At 43.7% G+C, this 14,032-nt stretch overlaps 1 protein-coding gene across 1 annotated transcript in view; it reads right to left on the bottom strand.

The window, feature by feature from the left end:
* Positions 1 to 14,032, bottom strand: part of LOC139159432 (transforming growth factor beta receptor type 3-like) — a 44,465-nt gene that overhangs the window by 26,307 nt on the left and 4,126 nt on the right. Inside the window, exons 3-8 of the mRNA XM_070736749.1 lie at positions 9,875 to 10,065; positions 6,355 to 6,471; positions 5,718 to 5,886; positions 3,254 to 3,413; positions 2,642 to 2,798; positions 879 to 1,068 (exon numbers count right to left, since the gene is read on the bottom strand). Coding sequence (XP_070592850.1) covers positions 879 to 1,068; positions 2,642 to 2,798; positions 3,254 to 3,413; positions 5,718 to 5,886; positions 6,355 to 6,471; positions 9,875 to 10,065 — 984 coding nt within the window. The remainder of the gene's footprint in view (positions 1 to 878; positions 1,069 to 2,641; positions 2,799 to 3,253; positions 3,414 to 5,717; positions 5,887 to 6,354; positions 6,472 to 9,874; positions 10,066 to 14,032) is intronic.

Below are 14,032 nucleotides of genomic sequence, written 5' to 3' on the forward strand. Positions count from 1 at the left end.
ACCTACCAAGACAAGGTTTGGAAAACATCCCTCGCGGAGGAATGAAAGAGCTTGCAAGCCGGTAAGAGCTGGGAATATTGTTAGCACCTGCTTAGGGCTGGAGCAAGTAAAGCAATGAAAATAACAACAACACCTACCAAGACAAGGTTTGGAAAACATCCCTCGCGGAGGAATGAAAGAGCTTGCAAGTGGGTAAGAGCTGGTAACATCATTAGCACCTGATTAGGGCTAGAAAGAAACATTTGGAGCAAGTTAGACCAATGGGGAAAAAACTTCAAAGACTTAGGGCTTGGAAAACATTTTTCACAGAGAGTAACAATGAAAGAGCTTGGGAACATTAATAGCACCTGGTAAGGGCTGGAAAGAAACATCTGGAGCAAGTAAAGCAATGAAAAAACAACCCTACAAAGACAGGGTTTTGAAAACATTCTTCTTCGCAGAGAACAACAATGAAAGGGCTTGCAAGTCACGTAAAATCTGGGAACATTGTTAGCACCTGGTTAGGATGGGAAAGAAACGTCTTCGGTGCAAGTTAGAACAATGGAAAAAAATCTGGAAAACATTCTTCACAGAGAGAGACAATGAAAGAGTCTGCAAGGTAAAAACTGGGTAGATCGTTAGCAGCTAGTTAGGGCTGAGGGGAAAAAGCTACATTCAAATTATAAGCCGCATCCAAATTATCAACTGCTTTTAGGGAGAAAAAAAGTATGTCTTGTACACTGAAAAATATGATAGTTTGGATAATGAAACAAGCAAGAAAACAAGCAAACTTAGAGAGAACCCAGACCCCTCGTTATAATCCTGAGCTTCAAATATTTCCCCCATATTGGTCTTTGGTGAGTACTTTTTCCATCTCTGCCCTTTCAACAACTACCTACCCTTCAGTCCAACAATCAGGAGAAACCTGTTCACCCGCTGAGCTTCGGTATAAGAGGTGAAGGCTGGTAGCTTCCGCTCTGCTGCATATTGCAAAGGATCTCTAGCATTCGCCAGCTCAAGAGATGTCTGCTGAATTATAGTCAGAGGCTGCTTCTTTTCTGGGTTTCTGATGGTGACTTTGTGTGAAGCCTGGAATGAAAACAGTCCAGACGGATACGTTAGGAGCATTGAAGTCAAGAGCAACAGCCGACTCAAAGGGCAGGCGGGCCAGGGAATCAAACAGAACAGTAGTGCTTAGAAAGGCCCCTAGGTAGAAAAGCAACTCCTCCCTTTCACCAGTAAGGAATAATGTGGAGTGACATTCAGCCAAAGAAATAGTATTTGAGGCCAGCGAGAAAAATGACACGGACTAGCATGCAGAAAAAGGTGGTGAGTCTGCCCAATTCTTCAAATATTTGTATTTACATTTGGAGGAGACATGACAATGTCAGGTATCTACTGTTCTGTTTTGCACGACAGACGGCTGGTAATTAGCCCCATATTAAAACTCAAAAACAAAGGTTTCAAAAAGAACAAGAGTCTATTTACTAGATGTTTGTTGAACTGCACAAACGCAAACCAAAACAGTGTCTTTTCCCCTGCCAAAATCCCGATGTGACGCCAACTTGATAAGATAAAGTCACACACACTTGAGTCGCACACACTTGCTTCTCAGCCAAAAGTCTACTCACAATATTATTAAACCTATGAATGTTCAGTACTGTATCCAGGTTTGTCAGGCAAAAACACTCTTCACAGGCTCTTCTTCTCTGGAGGCGCAAACGTTGGCTTCTTGCAAAGAGCACCTTCCAACTCCTCTCCCTTATATACTCTTGGGTAGTGCAGACTATGCACAGCTGAGCTCACTTCCTCTTTCTGAGCTTTCTTAACTGCTCCTGCCGCCCCTGTATCCTTCTCACTCAAACATTCAGGATCAGGTCCCTTATCTCCTCTTGTTCCTCCTCAGACCCTGACAAAGCCCCAGTTGGGGGCTGCAAATCCCCAGTTGGGGGTTCTATAGCCTCTGTAGGCTCCTCACACCCAGACTCTCCCTCCTCCAGCTCGCTGTCTGACTCCTTCAACAGCCACACCAGCCAACTATGCCCAGATGGCCTCAGTTCATCAGGCTCAAAGTCTGTTCATTTATTTATTTATTTATTGGATTTGTATGCCGCCCCTCTCCGGAGACTCGGGGCAGCTAACAACAGTAATAAAACAATGTACAATAATAATCCAATAAATGATTAAAAAACCCATTAGTATAAAAAACCAAACATACATACAGACATACCATACATGAAATTGTAAATGCCCATGGGGAAAGAGCATCTCAATTCCCCCATGCCTGGTGGCAGAGGTGGGTTTTAAGTAGCTTACGAAAGGCAAGGAGGGTGGGGGCAATTCTAATCTCTGGGGGGGAGTTGGTTCCAGAGGGCCGGGGCCGCCACAGAGAAGGCTCTTCCCCTGGGTCCCGCCAAGCGGCATTTTTTAGTTGATGGGACTCGGAGAAGGCCAACTCTGTGGGACCTAACTGGTCGCTGGGTTTCGTGCAGCAGAAGGCGGTCCCTGAGATAATCTGGTCCGGTGCCATGAAGGGCTTTATAGGTCATAACCAACATCTGTTGCCAGATGCGAGCCAACCACAACATCTACCAATAGCATTTCTTGCTGAAAAGAGAGCACCAAGAAGCCCAAAGTATGCCAAAGCAGATCTTGCCCGTACCAGTACATGCAGCTGTCCAGTGAAACAGTGGACACGAATCATCCATTGGGCAGCTCCTTCACTCTTCAGTATCAAGAGGAGCCCCTGGCGTGGAGATCTTCCAGCCACATGAAGCTCCACAGTCAGATGGGCCAGCCTGGACCTAGAAGAGAGCAGACTGCCACCTCCACCTTTAGTATCAGACCATCAAGCTAAAAATTATGGAATTAGGTCTGTGCTTTCACAAATTGCTAGGATTCCTTGAATCTCTCTCTCTCTCTCTCTCTCTCTCTCTCTCTCTCTCTCTCTCTCTCTCTCTCTCTCTTTCTCTCTCTCTCTCTCTCACACACACACACACGTATGGATGGCTTCAACAACATTAGAAGTGAATGTTGCAAGCTAGGTCCCAATATTTGTGATTTTTATTTCATTTTTAGGGACTTAGAGATAAGCCATTTTGATGCAATTTATCATAGGCCTGTTTTTTGCATCCTTTCCCACTCCCCACCCAACTCCAAAGAACAATGTCAGCTTTTCATAATAGCCCAGCCTCTTCTAAATATAAATGGCTTTGTGTGTTATTTCCAGCCACCCATCAATGTTAGACCCTCTGGGCAAGGTGTGAGTGCGTACCTGGGGGCAACACCTTTGGAAAGGATAATGTGAACTTCAAGATCTTGAGGAGGGTCAGGATTCTGGCAAATTCTCAGGGGCTGCAGCTGGCAGTCAGAAGCAAAGTGCTTGGGCGTTGAGAAATTCCTACGCAATTTGCAAGTTGCCTGCGCAGTCCCACCTACTGAGGGATGATGCAAGAAGAGAATTAGGAATATACTGCTCAAAATAACACATCCTAGATCTGAATGAATGAAATATTCTCATTGAAGATTTTGTTCTGTACAAAATTGAATGTGCACAATAGCATGTGAAATTGATTGTCAATCAGTGTTGCTTCCTAAGTGGATAGTTTGATTTCACAGAAGTTTGAGTTACTTGGAGTTATATTGTGCTGTTTAAGTCTTCCCTTTATTTTTATTTTTTTTGAGCAGTGTATATAACCATTGAGATAGGGTCTTACTAAGGAAAAACTCTGGCTGTTTACACTAATTTAACATCCAAGAGCCTTTCAGTCCAACTCCACTCTTTTGGTTGGCAATGGGTTTTCACTTGACCTAGTTGAATTCAATTTTTTATGTTTGTATTTCACTGACATTCAACCTCTACGTTTGTACCTAAATATGAACCAAATTGTAACCCATGTCAAGCAAATATTTTTAACATAATTATTCATTTAATCATAGTTTAATTTAATAATGAATTATTCATTAAATGCAATTATGGATTCATACTTACATCTGATTCAGCTCACTAGGGTTATCCAGAAAGTAAGGTTACAAAGCGCGTAGCTCTCACAAGGAATGTTCGCGGCGGGAAAAGTTGGTATGACTATCGTGTTGCGGAAAGCCAGCGGAAGTGAACAAGCAGTGCCAGTGGTCAGTAGATCATTGATTGGCATTGTGGTGAAGGTTAGAGATGAGCGTCCTCCTTCTGTTTTACTCCATGTTAATATGCTACCTGAATGCAAAGGGCATGAACGTTGCTGTGATTTTTCTCACTGATTGCTGAGTTTTGGATTTTTGGGCTGAAGGAGACTGGATAGGGTACCATTACATTGATTACCCTTTGCTGTCTGGAGTATGGTGAAAAGCCCACGTTTCATCTCCTGTCACCATACAGTTGAGAAAAGCCTCGCTTTCCATCTCAAAACGTGAAGAAATTCTTGGACGGCACTACCTTGACTTTATCTATCTATCTATCTATCTATCTATCTATCTATCTATCTATCTATCTATCTATCTATCTATCTAATCTATCATCTATCTATCTATCTATCTATCTATCTATCTATCTAATCTATCTATCTATCTAATCTATCTATCTAATCTATCATCTATCTATCCATCCATCCATCCATCCATCCATCCATCAATCTAATCTAATCTATCTATCTATCTATCTATCTATCTATCTATCTATCTATCTATCTAATCTGTCATCTATCTATCTATCTATCTATCTATCCATCCATCCATCCATCCATCCATCCATCCATCCATCCATCTATCTATCTATTTATCTATATCTATGTAATCTATCTATCTATCTATCTATCTAATCTATCTAATCTATCTATCTATCTATCTAATCTATCTATCTATCTATCTAATCTATCTATCTAATCTATCCATCCATCCATCCATCCATCCATCCATCCATCCATCCATCTATCTATCTATCTATCTATCTATCTATCTAATCTATCTAATCTATCTATCTATCTATCTATCTATCTAATCTATCTATCTATCTATCTAATCTATCTATCTAATCCATCCATCCATCCATCCATCCATCCATCCATCCATCCATCCATCCATCCATCTATCTATCTATCTATCTATCTATCTATCTATCTAATCTATCTATCTAATCTATCATCTATCTATCTATCTATCTATCTATCTATCTATCTATCTATCTATCTATCTATCTATCTATATATCTATCTATCTATCAGATTTGTATGCCACCCCTCTCCGTAGACTCGGGCACCCATTGCAGCAGCATTCATGCCCTTAGTATTCAGGTAGTGTATTACAGCACAGACTTCACACTTGGAGGGAAACAGAATGAGGATGCTCATCTCTAACCTTCACCAGAACCCAGTCAATGATCTACTGAGCATTGGCACTGCTCATTCTCTTCCGTTGGCTTCCCGCTACACAATAGTAATACTAACTTCCCCCGTGAGCATTCCCCGCGAGAGCTACGTGCCTTGTAACCTTACTTTCAGGATAACCCTCGTAGAAGCCTGGTTTTCCTCTTTCCTGAAGTCCTCCTTTTTAGGTCGAAACTCAAAGGCTCCTTTCTACCTCACCTTCCATACAAACACAACATGCTCAAACCTATTTCACTGCTACTCTATTACACTACCCCACAGCTTCTACCGCCTGCATTAAGGCCCTCCAGAGTACATTCCATCCTCCCATAGAAAGAGCAGGTAATTCTGAAGCCAGCTCTGCTTCCATGTGACCCATACCAGACCCCAGGCGTGTGTAGATTGTATTGACGCCACGATACTCAGCCAATGAAGTGACCCCTCCATGTTTCCTACGTGCCCACTTAAGCAGGCTTCTCGCAGTATCTGGGAAGTCCGTCTGCGCAGATGCCACCAGCTGAGAGGCTGAGATGCTAGAGCCCAGAGAGACCTGGAGGCAAGGGAAAGACAAGGGAAAAGAATCTTGGCCTTAAATTAATTTGATTCCCCCAAACATAGTTCATTTTTACTTTATTCTGAGCTACCCCTCAGCCGTTTAGACTTACAGGCACTGTTCCCCCTAAGGTGCGCAGGTGTGCACTGGCGCACCTAGCAACGGCCTGCCACGCAGGGTTTTTCAACCCTGCACAGGAGCCGATCGCCTACCTTTTGCAAAAGCAGATCGCCTACCTTTTGCAAAAGCGACACCGGATCTTCCACCAGCACCTTGTAAATGGGCTCAGGCAGTGGGGCGGTGGAAGAGGAGGCGGTGGAGGTGAGGGGCTTGCAAGCGGTCAGGGAGGTTGCTGTTGGGGCAGCAGGGGCCCACTGATGTCAAGCCCGGCGGTGGTGAGCAAGGCCAACTGCCCGGGGAAGTGGCACGCTTTTCAAACGCGTTCCGTCCAAATTCTGTTCTCACCTGGAAGGTCCAGTTTTTCCCAGGAGAAGACGACAATATCCATTGCACTGGCTGCTGGGAATGCAATACAAAGATGGGGGCCCCGCTCAGAAGATTTGGAGCCAACATAAGAGTTACCTGAAACGGGGTCAAACAGATAAAATCTCTTCGGCACAGATCTTCATTTTAAATTACGCTCCATTTATCTTTGTAGACAGAAATAAAATTTATCAATAAAATCTATCAATAAAATTTATCAGATGAAATACGAGTCTGCGGAGAGGGGCGGCATACAAATTTAATAAATAAATAAAATCTGATAAATTTATCTCCAATGTTGGCAGAAATGAAGCAAGATCTACAGAGATAGCCTATAATTCTTGAGGATATCTGAAGTATGACAAATGTGATTAAGATCACATTAATAGCTCGCCTTGTGGAACAGCATCTGGCCAGAAGTCCTTACCCTGATAGATTTTTGTAAGGCTCTAAGGACCTGGCTTTTACTCCAGATTTTTGGCCCTGGCCATTAGGCGAGTTTTGCGGTGATGTTCTTTTCTTTCAGCAGTTACTACTTAACCAAGGCATAATTAGTTTGATACCGTTAGGATTGTTTTAATCTTGGTATGCTGCCCAGAATCACAGCTGTGAAATGGGAGGGGCATATAAATTATTTAACCAAACAAGCAAACAAATTTCAAAGCTGATCTATATTTGATGAGGTCTTCCTTTGTTTAAAAAAAATCTTCATACCATTGTAAGCAAATAATGTATAAGCTACCAAATCATTTTAACTATTAGGGTCACCCTTCAAAAGTTTTACTGCATAAATTACCACTTGGTGAGAGGAGAAGAATTCATTTCCAGACTTGCCAGAACAGTAATGGAGCCTTTATTGAACTTTCTATTTTAAGTTGGAATTCAGTTCCTAGATATTGATTTATTGGTTTATCAAATTTTAGGTACTACCCATCTCACTCTCAGAGTGACTCTGGGAGGTGTGCCATTCAAAAGCATAGGAGTATAAAAACCATATAAAAATGGGTTTTATATAGTAGTAAAAAATAAAAGGAGCCAGGTGGAAACATACTGTATTTTTCGGTGTATAAGACGCACCTTTTTTCTCCCTAAAAGAGGCTGATAATTTGGGTGCATCTTATACTCTGAATGTAGCTTTTTTCCCAGCCCTAACTAGCTGCTAACAATCTTCCCAACTCTTACCTTGCAGGTTGTTTCATTGTTATTCTTTGTAAATAATGTTTTACAAACCCTAAGTCTTTGCAGGGTTTTTTTCATTACTCTAACTTGCTCTGAGTAAATTTCTTTCCACTCCTAACCAGGTGCTAATGATGTTCCCAGCTCCTACCAGCTTGCAAGCTCTTCCTTTGTTACTCTCTGCCAAGAATGTATTCCAAACCCTATCTTTGTAGGATTTTTTTTTCTTTGCTTTACTTGCTCCAGATGTTTCTTTCCAGCCCTAACCATGTGCTATTAATGTACCCAAGTTCTTTCATTGTTACTCTCTGCAAAGAATGTTTTCCAAGCCCTAAGTCTTTGCAGGTTTCCCCCCCCCAATGGTCTAACTTGCTCCAAATATTTATTTCCAGCCCTAACCAGGTGCTAATGATGTTTCCAGCACTTGCAAGCTCTTTCATTGTTACTTTCTGCGAAGAAGAAAGTTTTCCAATCCCTAAGTCTTTGCAGGGTTTTTTTCCATTGCTCCACTTGCTCAGACTGTTTCTTTCCAAGTGCTAATGATGTTCCCAGCTCTTACTGGCTTGCAAGCTCTTTCATTGTTATTATCTCAGAATAAAAATAAAATTAAGCCCTTAACCAGGGGATAAAATAATGTACTGAAGCTGAGGACGCTAGCCAGATGAATACCTGGTAAGCAGATTCTTTTCCCTATTTTCCTCCCCAAAAACTAAGGTGCGTCTTATATTCTGGTGCATCGTATACTCTGAAAAATACGGTAATTAAAATCAGTTAAAAGTGAAAAGTGCCTCTTTTAAATAAGACTAAACACTGCTTTTTAAAAAGGGGGCTGAGGGGTAGCTCAGATTAAAATTCAATCGTTTGAATTTCAGGGCGACTTCTCATGTAATTTGCCACATGTGTATTAGTTAATGTAACTAATACATCCTAGTTGAGGGTTCATCACAAAAGACAGGAGGAGGGCCTTAAGCAGGGATGGGCAGCAGCCAGAACAGTTGGGACTGCCGTTCCGGCAGTGGCAATGGAGCGCATATGCTCGCTCTGTTGCTGCTGGGCGCGCATGCGCCATGCATGCGCAGTCGGCATGATTCCGGTAAAAATTACCATTTTTTGGCCTCTTTGCATGCGCGCAAGCAAAGAAACTGGCAATTTTTGCTGCTGAAAAGAGATTTTGGCTGCTGCACATGTGCAGCAGCCGAATCTCACTGCCATGCCTAGAGCGGCAGCTGGGGCCAACAATAAAAGCTTTGATCTCCCGGGTCACAGAAGAGATGCCTCCAGCATGGGAGAGCACAGAACAGGCCATGTGGCCAGAATTGGGCCCGGCCTGCTCTCTGTGCCGTGGCCCCTGCAGGAGGTGTCCCAGGTAAGCAGGGGCAAGGGATGAGGGGCATGGAGTGGTGGGGGGAGTGAGGGCAAGCAGTGCTGGTGGAGGGGCCTGGTGGGGTGGCGTAGCCTTGAGGGGCTGTGGGGGCTGGTGGTGGGGCCACAAGGGCTGACGGAGGAGCCTGATGGGGCCACAGGGGCTGGTGGGGTGGTGCAGCCTGGCGGGATGGCGTGGCCTGATGGGGTCATGGGAGGTGGCGGGGCCGTGGACGTATAGGGCCAGCATCTTTTGCCGGCAGATCTTACTTTGTTTTGCCGGTTGCGAGTGACCAGCAGCTCTTCTCTCCAATTTCCAATTTCTCTCCAATTTCCAGGGTTTTTTGCTTCTGCACATGCGCAGAACCAAAAAAAACCCTGGATATAGCACGTACCTGTGTCTTTGTGCAACATTTCACTTCTGCTCATGTGCAGAAGCTGAATCACACGCTGGGAACGGGTACGCTCCCGACGCGTTTCGGTAGAGCTGGGTTTGGTAGTCCACCCCTGGCCTTAAGGCACCGACCAGCCTAGAGTTGTGTGCTCCGCAAGGGCCGTGCAAATTGGCAGATCCTTTTTTTAAAAAGGCCAGGAGAGAGAGAGGCCGCCTCTCCTTTGGAGAGGTACTGGGAGGATTTCTGAGGGCAGGAGCAAGAGCAGAGAAGGCTCTCTTCCAGGATCCCCCCCAGTTGAAATTCTTAAACCGAGGGGTCCACAGCATAGCTTCCCTGCATGACCAGATCGGAGTGGCTGATGTGATGGGGATAAGGCAGTTCCTCAGGTCACCTGACCCCCTAGCATTTAAGGTTTATTTGAATTGTTATCGGATTCCTTGATGGAAGGTTTTGTGGGAATGACTCCCTTCCCAATTCAAGCCAGTTTCAAGGAAAGGAGCTGTGTCAGAGGCAGCCAGACCACGGAGAGCATTAGCCAGTGTTGCCCCCTCAACCCAACTGCCCTGTACCTGAGCATTGGCAGGCCCTCCCTTGCGCAGGCTGATGACGTGCACTTCTTGGCCCGTGGAAGAGAGTCCTCGGCTGGTGCATCCTTTGCCTCTTCTCAAGACCTCCCGAAAGCCCAGGACAGGATGAGAGGTGGAGGCAGACTCAGGCAGACAAGTGAGATGGTGCCAGGCAACTGCAGAGCAAAACACAGCTAGATTGTGCCTCTTGTGCCAAAGCTGCCTTCACTCTGTTTCTCCTCATTCCCAAATACAGAATCTATGCCAAATCAGCCAGGAATTTGAACTTAGAATTTGTTTACTTTCTTATGACATCTGTTCCATGCTCCCATGTGAAGAATATGAAAAATTGAATAAATAAAATTGAATAAATAAAACATCTGACAATGAATAGAAACATAGAAACATAGAAGACTGACGGCAGAAAGAGACCTCATGGTCCATCTAGTCTGCCCTTATACTATTTCCTGTGTTTTATCTTACAATGGATATATGTTTATCCCAGGCATGTTTAAATTCAGTTACTGTGGATTTACCAACCATAAATATGCACAGTTTTTGCATATTGAATGAGGACAGAGGGCAAGAAAAGAAAGGAGTAGAGGAAATGTTGGAGAGGATGGGTCATTGGAGGCAGGGCTCATGGGATCTCCCTCAATTGTTCAAGTATTGCTGTTCCAGGGATGAAATCCAGCAGGTTCTGGAGAACCAGTAGTAGAAATTTTGAGTAGTTTGGCCCCACAGTAGGGAAGTAATGGGGATTTTGCAATATCCTTCTGTCAGGAGTGGGGAGGGAATGGGGATTTTGCAGTGTCCTTCCCCTGCCATGTCCAACAAGCCACACCCACCAAGCCACGCCCACAGAACAGGTAGTAAAAAAATTCGGATTTCACCACTGTGCTGCTCCCTCAGGATTCGGTATTGGATCATGTAAGTGCACCTGGATTACCTCCCTCACCCTCATCAGGGTGCTGTTAATTATATCCGGCTCCAATCATTCAACTAATCATACCCAGATCAGAGACAGGCTGAAGGGCTTCAAGCAAACTAGTACAGTGATACCTCTACTTACGAACTTAATTTGTTCCGTGACCAGGTTCTTAAGTAGAAAAGTTTGCAAGAAGAAGCAATTTTCCCATAGGAATCAATGTAAAAGCAAATAATGTGTGCGATTAGGGAAACCACAGGGAAGGTGGAGGCCCTGCTTCCTCCCAGGAGATTCCTAGAGAGGCCCCACAGAGACTTCTCCCTGCCTTTTCCGGTTACAGTTTCGGAGGCTCGGGTTTGTAAGTAGAAAATGTTTCTTGAGGAAAGGCAAAAAAATCTTGAGCACCCGGTTCTAATCAATAAAGTTTGTAAGTAGAGGCATTCTTAGGTACAGGTACCACTGTATTTCTTTTCTTTGTTTCTCTTTCCTAATTATTATTATTATTATTATCAATGCAACACAGCAAACGAGATCACTATGCTGGATTTCATATTTCATCACCAGTCGGGCGCTTCCCAAGCACCTAGGACTGCGTGATGTAGCGGCGAATTATGTTTGCCGATCCCAGTAAAGCGGCCTTTTGCAATTGACAGATGGAGATTTTGTCAATTCCGATGGTTTTCATGAGGCAGCCTTTACCTCATCTCCAGCTCATGTCCAGGGCCACTTAAATTAGTATCTGTGGCATTGATGGAACATTTCCAACATATGCCTTCCTCTGTGCACGATTTCCTGCAGTTTCAGCATGACTGCAGTGGTGACCCAGTTAGAGACTGGAAACTACCCAGCATCTATTGGCCACTTTAATCTGCTACATCTGCACCTATGCTTTTCAATCTTTTGCTTACGAAAAGCAAAAGAGGGGAACTCCCTTCACAAAATACAATAATGCCCTACTTCTGCAATTGTTCTGCCAGCCCATTGCATTTGGGCAAAGTGGGTGTAATCTGGGTCTCCCTCACTCAAACATTGCTATCTTATGCCACTTCACTGTTGCTGGCCCAGTCCACTACAATAGTATCCCCCACCTCAAGATATACATTATATGGCACTCACCTGTTCTTTGGGAAGACTCTTAAGACCAGACCTTATTAAGGTGTCAGTGAAATCTCTGGGTATTTTTTAAACTATTCTGGCTTAATTATTATTCATAGAAACATAGAAGACTGATGGCAGAAAAAGACCTCATGGTCCATCTAGTCTGCCCTTATACTATTTTCTGTATTTTATCTTACAATGGATATATGTTTATCCCAGGCATGTTTAAATTCAGTTACTGTGGATTTACCAACCACGTCTGCTGGAAGTTTGTTCCAAGGATCTACTACTCTTTCAGTAAAATAATATTTTCTCATGTTGCTTTTGATCTTTCCCCCAACTAACTTCAGATTGTGTCCCCTTGTTCTTGTGTTCACTTTCCTATTAAAAACACTTCCCTCCTGGACCTTATTTAACCCTTTAACATATTTAAATGTTTCGATCATGTCCCCCCTTTTCCTTCTGTCTTCCAGACTATATAGATTGAGTTCATTAAGTCTTTCCTGATAGGTTTTATGCTTAAGACCTTCCACCATTCTTGTGGCCCGTCTTTGGACCCGTTCAATTTTGTCAATATCTTTTTGTAGGTGAGGTCTCCAGAACTGAACACAGCACTCCAAATGTGGTCTCACCATGCTTGTTATACCTCTAGTTATGTAGCCAAGCATCCTACTTGCTTTCCGTACCACCCAACCACACTGCTCACCCATTTTCAGACTGTCAGAAATCACAACCCTTAAATCCTTCTCTTCTGAAGTTTTTGCTAACACAGAACTGCCAATGCAATACTCAGATAGAGGATTCCTTTTCCCTTTCATTATTATCTGTTTCAATTATATATTTTGATCTGATCCACCCAGTATCTTTTGAAATGAACATCTGCAATTAATCTTATTCTCTTTCTCCATTATAGCATTTAGCATTTAGACTTATATACCCCTTCATAGTGCTTTCACTAAGCGGTTTACAGAATCAGTGTATTGCCCCCAACAATCTGGGTTCTCCTTTTGCCCACCTAGGGAGGATGGGAGGCTGAATCAGCCATGAGCCGGTGGTGAGATTTGAACTGCTGGACTACGGCTAGCAGTTAGCTGAAGTAGCCTGCGGTGCTGCACTCTAACCATTGTGCCACCCTGGCTCTTATGCCACTAGAAGAATTACTATTGATAACTTCACAATTCAAATCTGGTGCAACACAAATTATCCAGTGCCTAATCCCTTTTGCAAAGTGACACCAGCTTTTGATGGCTATTCTGGTAATGAGAATAGTGGAGAAGACAAGCTATAATGTGAGGGCTGGCTGGCAGAAATGGGAATCTTACCATCTAGCCCCCTTGTTTATCAGGTGTTTTTGGAAAGAGGAAGAAATGGTCAGAGAGAGCCAGAGGGAATTTTAAAGTAAAGGAGGAATCAGAGCATGCCAGGTTTGAAAGGGACCTTGAAGATAATCCACAGCTGCAGACGCCTGACAGATGGCCAGCCACCCAGCCTCTCTTGAAATATCCCTCCCTGATTCCCTACTCCACCTCCGCAACTTAGATGCAATCTCTAGGTTAATAGAAACTCTGCTCCCCAGAAAAGCAAAAGAATACATTGCTCAAAAAAATAAAGGGAACACTTAAACAACACAATATAACTCCAAGTAAATCAAACTTCTCTCAAATCAAACTGTCCACTTAGGAAGCAACACTGATGGACAATCAATTTCACATGCTGTGCACATTCAACTTTGTACAGAACAAAGTATTATTTCATTCAATCAGATCCAGAATGTGTCATTTGCGTGTTCCCTTTATTTTTTTGAGCAGTGTACAGTGATACCTCATCTTACAAACTTAATTCATTCCGTGACCAGGTTCGTAAGATGAAAAGTTCATAAGACGAAGCAATTTTCCCCACAGGAGTCAATGTAAAAGCAAATAATGCGTGCAGCCCCATCCCAAAAGTCACCCCTTTTGCCTTGCGCCGCTGGGAAACCCCACCTCCGGACTTCCGTTGTCAGCCGAAGCATGGGGATTCCCCTGGGATTCCCTTCATTTTTGCTGGCGCTGCTTTGAATCCCAGTGAGGGGAGCCTCCAGGGAATCCCCGCACTTCCTCTGACAATGGAAGTCTGGAGGTGGGGTTTCCCAGTGA

The sequence above is a fragment of the Erythrolamprus reginae genome, chromosome 2 (genome assembly GCF_031021105.1).
Source record: "Erythrolamprus reginae isolate rEryReg1 chromosome 2, rEryReg1.hap1, whole genome shotgun sequence".
NCBI classification, from domain to species: Eukaryota; Metazoa; Chordata; class Lepidosauria; order Squamata; family Dipsadidae; genus Erythrolamprus; species Erythrolamprus reginae.